Raw genomic sequence first — 10,415 nt, forward strand, 5'->3', positions numbered from 1 at the left:
CCAAAGAACCATCCAGGAGCAGCACAGGAACCAAAGTTTGAGTACAACAAACAAACACAACAGTCAATAGATCATTGTCACCAAAGTTTGTGTATAACAAACAACAGTCAATATACATTCTTCTTTTACTCTATTTCTTCTCAAAATTACCGATGTCGTACTACCTTGCAATCTGCATGAATGATTAATTGGCGTAATTTGCTCTAACAAATCAGTCTTCATATATTGAATTGAATGTTCTATTTCCCCTAAAGCGTTCGTAATCCTTAACAACTTGCCCTCATATGTTCTTTTGCCAGGAACGCCTGCTTGCATGGTAAACTCTGTTAATAAATTTATTTTTCAGAACTTCTGTTTGAAACCATAGGCACGTTGTGTATAAAAACTTTCATATTAACGCAGAGGCAATTCAGCTAGTCACTCAAATATATAAAGAATTGGTGGCTGAATCATGGCAAACAAGCATAGGTGTAACACTAATCTAGTAAGCAGAAGGTTCTTGAACAGATTAATTAGCATACTTAGATGTACTCAACAACAGGACAAACACGAGTACCGTGACACTAAACAGATAGTACTAGATAGTTACATTACTTAGATCCACACTTCTTAAACACTCTCAAAAACTAGATAATATTGATAGATCCATTATTAGCGTTGTATGCAACGCGGCGAACACAGGAACGACACTCATGCAGACGTACGTACTCGCTACAGCGCGAAAGCTGCGGCAGCTGCCGCGGCGCCGGCGTTGCGGAGGATCTGGAAATATAACTGTGGGTTCGCCAGGAACGCCGCACGGGAGATGAGAAATCCGGCTGCTCCGGGCGCCTTCATGGCGGCGCCCGCCGCGGCCACCCCAGCCGCCGCGGGCCAGAAGAAGTAGGCCCCAATGGCGCCCCCGACGAGGGTGAGCCCTGCGGTCACCACGCTTACCATGGCTAGCTTCTGGTGGAGCTCAGCCAGCTTTGCCTGCAACAAGGTTTAAGAAGAAGGACGACTCGGTCACTGGGACAAGTGTTGTTAGCGAGAGGGAAGAGCTAGCTTGGGTCTGTTTATGTAGAGGAGGGCATGTGGTCACGAAGAGAGTGAGCGCACCATGGTTCATGTCCATCGGCAGTCCGTACGATGATGACTCGGCCCAGGCTCCTTTGACAGCGTCCACACTATTCTAGTCCCAAAGCGATTGACAAGCCCCAAAAGGAACGACAACGATGTACTACAGCAATACTTCACTACTAAGCAAAACAAATGATTCCTCTAAAAAAAACAAAAGAAATGATTCCTCTCGTACAACAAATTAGCCCGGCACACCCGCACGACATGTTAGCCAGGATAGCTCCAGACCACGCGTTATCGTGCAGCAATGGAAAGACAATTCTGTGTTAGAAGGCATTTTTTCTCCGGCGAGATCGATAGTAGTGGTCATGGCTGTTGACTGGAGTGAGTTTATGTTCACTATCCAGTGAGTGAAGACAGCTGATGTAACTCTTTATGTATAGGCTGTACGTACATAGACGTTGCCTTATGATGATGCTTATACGTTCTTCTTGCACTCTATTTCTTCTCAAAATTACTGATGTCGTACTACCTTGTAATCTGCATGAATGATTAATTGTCGTAATTTGCTCTAACAAATTAGTCTTCATATATTGAATTGAATGTGTTCTCTTTCCCCTAAAGCATTCGTAATCCTTAACAATTTGCCTTCATGTATTCTTTTGCCAGAAAGGCCTGCTTGCATGGCATTCTGTTAATAAATTTGTTTTTTGAACTTCTGTTTGAAACAATAGGCACGCTTTGTTTAAAAAAAATCATATTAACGCACAGGCATTTCAGCTAATCAGTCAAATATATAAAGAATAGGCGGCTGAATCACCGCAAAAAAGTATATATAAGTGTAATAAATCTAGTAAGCACAAGGTTCTTGAACAGATTAACATACTTTGATGTGCTCGACAACTGGACAAACGAGTACCCTGACACAAAGCAGATAGTACTAGATACTTACTTAAGGGGGTGTTTAGTTTATTGTTTTGTAACATAATTTAATTACGGACGGTAAGTCATTCCATTACACGCGTTTGGTTCATGTCCATCGGCAGTCCGTACGATGATGACTTGGCCCAGACTCCTTTGATCAGTCATTGTGGTCGGGCCCAAGTCCCAAAACGTCTACTGTATTCTAGTCCCAAAGCGATTTTACCGAATCTATTCTAGTCCAAAGATTAAACAGCGAAAGCAAATTCTATAACATCTTTAACCAAAAGATTTCTACAAGATTCTAATATATGATATCCTTCACTGATACAACGGTTGGCACGTGCAGCTGATAGAAAGGAAGGAGACATCTGACATACACAAAAATAGTTCTTTCTGTGAGACCAGAACTAATAAAATTTTCTTCTATTAATAGTCCCGAAAGGAACGGTAACGATGTAGTAGCGTGTTACTTCACTACTAAGCAAAACAAATGATTCCTCTCAATAAAAAGGAAAATAAATAAAAAATAAGAGTAGATCAGGGTGCAACTACCAACAGGCCCACCACAAAACATGTCTTTCAGTCCATAAGCGTTCATTAACTTCATTTTTCATTATAATAATTCTCATATAAAATATAATAATTTCTACCAATCTATAATGCTCAGACGCATAAAAGGAACATAGCTTCTTTTATATAAGATTTTACTAACTTGAATGTTTACGTAAAGAATGATTGCTCATAACATGCAACGACAAGAAGGGTAGGGTACTGCTGAAATCAGGGAACCTCACATCTTTACAACCCTCTAAAGGTGTATCCTAATTAAGTAGACATTATATCAAGCATACAAAGGCAAGTACTTGTGAAGGGGTGCGATGGAATGAAAGCAACAACATGCTTATATAGGCAAGCGAAGCATTACTTAGACATACAGTGTCAGCAAGAATACTACAAATTATAAATAGACTAAAATTAATGTGAGGTAAAATAACGCTGATCACATGACACATCATTGTTGTTTACTGCCACACAAGGCTTGATTGGTCTCTCTACACTGTTGTGGATGGCTGGCATGACATGTCATAGAGCTGCTGGTAGTAATAAAATGACGGCTTGATCATCTGAACCATGCATGCAAATAATCACACGGGGCAGGAAAGGAGCCTAACGCGGGTATGCTCGGAGGCCGTCGATACAGCACCGCCTCATACTTCTAACTGCAGTTGGTGATGGGTGGTGGTCCCTTCTACACCACCATCCCACCCTGCTGAGCTAGCTTTCCATTGATTGGTTAGCCTACACTATGGCTAATACCATAGTAAAAAAGTCAGACCGGTGATCGAACCGCGCTCAGCCTACACTGGTTCATTGGTTTGACAGTTGGACTAGCCGATTGTACCAGGATTCAAATATTGTATGTTCCCTTTGTAGAACATAGCCAACTGCGTGGTAGCATTGTTACTGGAGTAGAATCACTGCTACCAGACCGGGGATTAATTCCTGCCATACTTGTATAACAAATTAGCCCAGCACACCCAAACGGCATGTTAGCCAGCATAGCGCCGGACTACGTGTTATCGTGCATCAATGGAGAGGCAATTCTGTGTTAGAAAGCATTTTTTCTCGGCGAGATCGATAGTGGTCATGGGTTGTTAATTGACTGGAGAGTTTATGTTGACTACCATTTCCTTGCTAAGCTCGTACAACAAATTAGCCCGGCACACACCCACACGACATGTAAGTTAACCAGCATAGCGCCAGACCACATCGTGCAGCAATGGAAATGCAATTCTGTGTTAGAAAGCATTTTTTCTCCGACGAGATCGATAGTAGTGGTCATGGTTGTTGACTAGAGAGAGTTTATATATGTTCACTATCCAGCGAGTGAAGACAGCGGAAGTAACTCTTTATGTATAGGCTGTACGTACATAGATGTTGCCTTATGATGATGCTTATACATTCTTCTTGCACTCTATTTCTTCTCAAAATTACTGATGTCGTACTACCTTGCAATCTGCATGAATGATTAATTGGCGTAATTTGCTCTAACAAATTAGTCTTCATATATTGAATTGAATGTTCTATTTCCCCTAAAGCGTTCGTAATCCTTAACAACTTGCCCTCATGTGTTCTTTTGCCAAGAACGCCTGCTTGCATTGTAAACTCTATTAATAAATTTATTTTTCAGAACTTCTGTTTGAAACCATAGGCACGTTGTGTATAAAAATTTTCGTATTAACGCATAGGCAATTCAGCTAGTCACTAAAATATATAAAGAATAGGTGGCTGAATGATGGCAAACAAGCATAGGTGTAACAATAATCTAGTAAGCAGAAGGTTATTGAACAGATTAATTAGCATACTTAGATGTACTCGACAACAGGACAAACACGAGTACCGTGACACCAAGCAGATAGTACTAGATAGTTACATTACTTAGATCCACACCTCTTAAACACTCTCAAAAACTAGATAATATTGATAGATCCATTATTAGCGTTGTATGCAACGCGGCGAACACAGGAACGGTACTCATGCAGACGTGCGTACTCGCTACAGGGCGAAAGCTGCGGCAGCCGCCGCGGCGCCGGCCGTGCGAAGGATCTGGAAATACAGCTGCGGGTTTGCCAGGAACGCCGCACGGGAGATGAGGAATCCGGCGGCGCCGGGCGCCTTCATGGCGGCGGCCACCCCGGCCACACCAGCCGCCGCGGGCCAGAAGAAGTAGGCCCCAATGGCGCCCCCGACGAGGCTGAGCCCTGCGGCCACCACGCTTGCGTTGTTGACCATGGCTAGCTTCTGGTGGAGCTCAGCCAGCTTTGCCTGCAACACGGTTTAAGAAGAAGGACGACTCGGTCACTGGGACAAGTGTTGTTAGCGAGAGGAAAGAGCTAGCTTGGGTCTGTTTATGTAGAGGAGGAGGGCATGTGGTCACGAAGAGAGTGAGCGCACCATGGTTCATGTCCATCGGCAGTCCGTACGATGATGACTCGGTCCAGGCTCCTTTAACAGCGTCCACACTATTCTAGTCCCAAAGCGATTGACAAGCCCCAAAAGGAACGACAACGATGTACTACAGCAATACTTCACTACTAAGCAAAACAAATGATTCCTCTAAAAAAAACAAAACAAATGATTCCTCTCGTACAACAAATTAGCCCGGCACACCCACACGACATGTTAGCCAGGATAGCTCCAGACCACGCGTTATCGTGCAGCAATGGAAAGACAATTCTGTGTTAGAAGGCATTTTTTCTCCGGCGAGATCGATAGTAGTGGTCATGGCTGTTGACTGGAGTTAGTTTATGTTCACTATCCAGTGAGTGAAGACAGCTGATGTAACTCTTTATGTATAGGCTGTACGTACATAGACGTTGCCTTATGATGATGCTTATACGTTCTTCTTGCACTCTATTTCTTCTCAAAATTACTGATGTCGTACTACCTTGTAATCTGCATGAATGATTAATTGTCGTAATTTGCTCTAACAAATTAGTCTTCATATATTGAATTGAATGTGTTCTCTTTCCCCTAAAGCATTCGTAATCCTTAACAACTTGCCTTCATGTGTTCTTTTGCCAGGAACGCCTGCTTGCATGGCATTCTGTTAATAAATTTGTTTTTTAGAACTTCTGTTTGAAACAATAGGCACGTTTTGTTTAAAAAAATTCATATTAACGCACAGGCATTTCAGCTAGTCAGTCAAATATATAAAGAATAGGCAGCTGAATCACCGCAAAAAAGTATATATAAGTGTAATAAATCTAGTAAGCACAAGGTTCTTGAACAGATTAACATACTTTGATGTGCTCGACAACTGGACAAACGAGTACCCTGACACAAAGCAGATAGTACTAGATACTTACTTAAGGGGGTGTTTAGTTTATTGTTTTGTAACATAATTTAATTACGGACGGTAAGTCATTCCATTACACGCGTTTGGTTCATGTCCATCGGCAGTCCGTACGATGATGACTCGGCCCAGACTCCTTTGATCAATCATTGTGGTCGGGCCCAAGTCCCAAAACGTCTACGGTATTCTAGTCCCAAAGCGATTTTACCGAATCTATTCTAGTCCAAAGATTAAACAGCGAAAGCAAATTCTATAACATCTTTAACCAAAAGATTTCTACAAGATTCTAATATATGATATCCTTCACTGATACAACGGTTGGCACGTGCAGCTGATAGAAAGGAAGGAGACATCTGACATACACAAAAATAGTTCTTTCTGTGAGACCAGAACTAATAAAATTTTCTTCTATTAATAGCCCCGAAAGGAACGGTAACGATGTAGTAGCGTGTTACTTCACTACTAAGCAAAACAAATGATTCCTCTCAATAAAAAGGAAAATAAATAAAAAAATAAGAGTAGATCAGGGTGCAACTACCAACAGGCCCACCACAAAACATGTCTTTCAGTCCATAAGCGTTCATTAACTTCATTTTTCATTATAATAATTCTCATATAAAATATAATAATTTCTACCAATCTATAATGCTCAGACGCATAAAAGGAACATAGCTTCTTTTATATAAGATTTTACTAACTTGAATGTTTACGTAAAGAATGATTGCTCATAACATGCAACGACAAGAAGGGTAGGGTACTGCTGAAATCAGGGAACCTCACATCTTTACAACCCTCTAAAGGTGTATCCTAATTAAGTAGACATTATATCAAGCATACAAAGGCAAGTACTTGTGAAGGGGTGCGATGGAATGAAAGCAACAACATGCTTATATAGGCAAGCGAAGCATTACTTAGACATACAGTGTCAGCAAGAATACTACAAATTATAAATAGACTAAAATTAATGTGAGGTAAAATAACGCTGATCACATGACACATCATTGTTGTTTACTGCCACACAAGGCTTGATTGGTCTCTCTACACTGTTGTGGATGGCTGGCATGACATGTCATAGAGCTGCTGGTAGTAATAAAATGACGGCTTGATCATCTGAACCATGCATGCAAATAATCACACGGGGCAGGAAAGGAGCCTAACGCGGGTATGCTCGGAGGCCGTCGATACAGCACCGCCTCATACTTCTAACTGCAGTTGGTGATGGGTGGTGGTCCCTTCTACACCACCATCCCACCCTGCTGAGCTAGCTTTCCATTGATTGGTTAGCCTACACTATGGCTAATACCATAGTAAAAAAGTCAGACCGGTGATCGAACCGCGCTCAGCCTACACTGGTTCATTGGTTTGACAGTTGGACTAGCCGATTGTACCAGGATTCAAATATTGTATGTTCCCTTTGTAGAACATAGCCAACTGCGTGGTAGCATTGTTACTGGAGTAGAATCACTGCTACCAGACCGGGGATTAATTCCTGCCATACTTGTATAACAAATTAGCCCAGCACACCCAAACGGCATGTTAGCCAGCATAGCGCCGGACTACGTGTTATCGTGCATCAATGGAGAGGCAATTCTGTGTTAGAAAGCATTTTTTCTCGGCGAGATCGATAGTGGTCATGGGTTGTTAATTGACTGGAGAGTTTATGTTGACTACCATTTCCTTGCTAAGCTCGTACAACAAATTAGCCCGGCACACACCCACACGACATGTTAGCCAGCATAGCACCAGACTACGTGTTATCGTGCAGCAATGGAAAGGTAACTAGTGGAGACCTGCGTGCCCTCGCGCCGCCTGCAAAAGGGGTTTTGAAAAAATATAGGTAATGTATGTGTACTTTACTAATTAAATTTATAATAATACTTAAATAATAAAAGAAACAGCTGAAGAAAACCAAAAATTTAAATAAGTTCTGCAACACAAATATTTAATCCACATGGATACAAAGAACATATGAGAGGAAGGTATATTACATCAATGCTAGCAGTATCATTATAGCATAGTATGGTAAGCCAAATAGCCTAGTTAGCATCGTTAGTATCACTCTTCATAGATAAGGCCTACTTGCATCTCAATATGCTCTTAGTCCCCAATACCAAAGGAGCAAACAACCTAAAAAAAATCATAAAAATTGTACATTCACAATACCCACTTCACATGGCCAAGAAAGTACTGAGAAATGAAGTTATCGGAGGGTGAACTTCTGAAGCAGGGATTCGGAGAGACCCCTTTAAGATTCGACCGGGGGATAATTCTGAATCTGTTTTGCGGGTGAAGTAAATGGGCGTAAATGCGATGCAGGTGGAATGGAATGATCGGATGCAGAAGTAGTAAATGCACAGGAGGTTTTTAGACAGGTTCGGGCCGCACTAAGCGTAACACCCTACTCCTGTGTGTATGTTGTAAATGCTCTGAGAATGTCTCTCAGAGATGTTGCTGGCTACAAGAATATTTGTCTAGTCTAGAGCTTCGGGCTCCTTGTTCTTCGGTGATCTGAGCTTCTGTGCTTGTCTTTTCCTGCTATCTTCGACTCGTCCTAGCTATTGTCCTCTAACTCGGCTTGTCTTCTCCGGGGACTCCCTTCCCGGTACTTGGCTTTTCTGGTCGTCGGGGGACTTGAGTGCCCGGGGGTCACTGTTCACAGCCCCGAGCACTCTCTTTCCAGCACTTGGTCTCCCTGGGTCATCGGGGAACTCGGGGACCACTGTTCATGGCCCCGAGCACCCTCTCCCGGGACTTAGTCCTCTCGCACCGCGAGGAGATGATCCCCACGGGAGGGCGTCACGTGGCAAATTGCTGATCTGGCCTCGGGACTCGGGGACCCCTGGTTCCTGTGTAGAGGTGGAGGGGTTGCGGGGCGACGCGGAGGCGACGGCATGGAGGTGACAGCACGGAGTGGGGGGAGATAACGCTCGGGTTAGGTGGGATATTTTCCTCCTCTCCAATCGCTAAGGAACGCGTGGATGGCACTGGGAGAGTTGTGAACCGTGCGTGCAACACTAAAGAGCCGCGGCAAAAATCTCCAGTCGGTACCTAACTACGCCCGAAATGCAAGGAGGACCGAGCGATGGATCGATCGGACGACAAAAGAAAAACGAGCGACATGTACCGTCTGGGAGGCCGAGAAGTTGGCCGGGAATATATATATAGATTCTGTGTTAGAAAGCATTCTTTTCTCCGACGAGATCGATAGTAGTGGTCATGGTTGTTGACTAGAGAGAGTTATGTTCACTATCCAGCGAGTGAAGACAGCGGATGTAACTCTTTATGTATAGGTTGTACGTACATAGATGTTGCCTTATGATGATGCTTATACATTCTTCTTGCACTGTATTTCTTCTCAAAATTCCTAATGTCGTACTACCTTGCAATCTGCATGAATGATTAATTGGCGTAATTTGCTGTAACAAATGTGTCTTCATATATTGAATTGAATGTTCTATTTCCCCTAAAGCGTTCGTAATCCTTAACAACTTACCTTCATGTGTTCTTTTGCCAGGAACGCCTGCTTGCATGGCAAACTCTGTTAATGAATTTGTTTTTCAGAACTTCTGTTTGAAACAATAGGCACGTTGTGTTTAAAAATTTTCGTATTAACGAACAGGCATTTCAGCTAGTCAGTCAAATATATAAAGAATAGGTGGCTGAAGCATCGCAAACAAGCATAGGTGTAACAATAATCTAGTAAGCAGAAAGTTCTTGAACAGATTAGCATACTTCGATGTACTCGACAACAGGACAAACACGAGTACTGTGACACCAAACAGATAATACAAGATACTTACATTACTTAGATCCACACTTGTTAAACACTCTCAAAAACTAGATAATATCGATAGATCCATTATTAGCGATGTATGCAACATGGCAAACATAGGAACGACACTCTTGCAGACGTACGTACGTTTCCTTCACTCGCTACAGAGCGAAAGCTGCGGCAGTCGCCGCGGTGTCGGCGGTGAGGAGGATCTGGAAATATAGTTGTGGGTTCACTAAGAACGCCGCACGGGAGATGAGGAAGCCGGCGCCCCCGGACGCCTTCATGACGGCGGCCGCCCCGGCCGCCGCGGGCCAGAGGAAGTAGGCCCTGGCGCCCTCGACGAGGCTGAGCCCTGCGGCCACCACGCTTGCCTTGTTCACCATCACTACGTGAAAAACAAATAAATGAGACGTTATATTGTTCACCATCACTTATAATAAAAGTGGCGGGTCGTAGTTATGACTCGTCACTAATGCCAGTCATTGGTGACCGGTGAAAACTTGATCCGTCACTAATGACGACTCATCACTCATAGGTCATTATAGGCCAGTCATTGGTGACGGGTCTCATAGGCCTATCATAAGTGACGGGTCAAGTTATAGCCCATCACTAATGACATTATTCATAAATACAGAAAATGATCCAAACATTAAAAAAAATTATTTTTATTTTATTTTTCTCTTATTTTTTCTCACTTCAGAAGCACTAGAATATGAACTATTGTACATTTCTGCTCAAGTTTGATGTAAGGGGTAACGGTTATGGACACAAACGCTCGTTCTGAAAACGGTGCAGAAACTT

General features: G+C 42.8%; 2 protein-coding genes across 2 annotated transcripts; both read right to left on the reverse strand.

Annotated features, from left to right (window-relative positions):
• Positions 1-408: 408 nt before the first annotated feature.
• Positions 409-1,122, reverse strand: LOC133888275 (protein EGG APPARATUS-1-like). The gene has a single exon (XM_062328458.1). It carries the CDS (start codon positions 937-939, stop codon positions 712-714), a length of 228 nt encoding a protein of 75 aa, XP_062184442.1. The 5' UTR covers positions 940-1,122; the 3' UTR covers positions 409-711.
• A 3,277-nt stretch (positions 1,123-4,399) lies between these two features.
• On the reverse strand, positions 4,400-4,876 carry LOC133888281 (protein EGG APPARATUS-1-like). Its single transcript, XM_062328470.1, has one exon. The coding sequence runs from the start codon at positions 4,774-4,776 to the stop codon at positions 4,540-4,542; it is 237 nt and encodes a 78-aa protein (XP_062184454.1). The 5' UTR covers positions 4,777-4,876; the 3' UTR covers positions 4,400-4,539.
• Positions 4,877-10,415: the final 5,539 nt, after the last annotated feature.

Source organism: Phragmites australis, chromosome 1 (genome assembly GCF_958298935.1).
Source record: "Phragmites australis chromosome 1, lpPhrAust1.1, whole genome shotgun sequence".
In the NCBI taxonomy this organism is placed as follows: Eukaryota; Viridiplantae; Streptophyta; class Magnoliopsida; order Poales; family Poaceae; genus Phragmites; species Phragmites australis.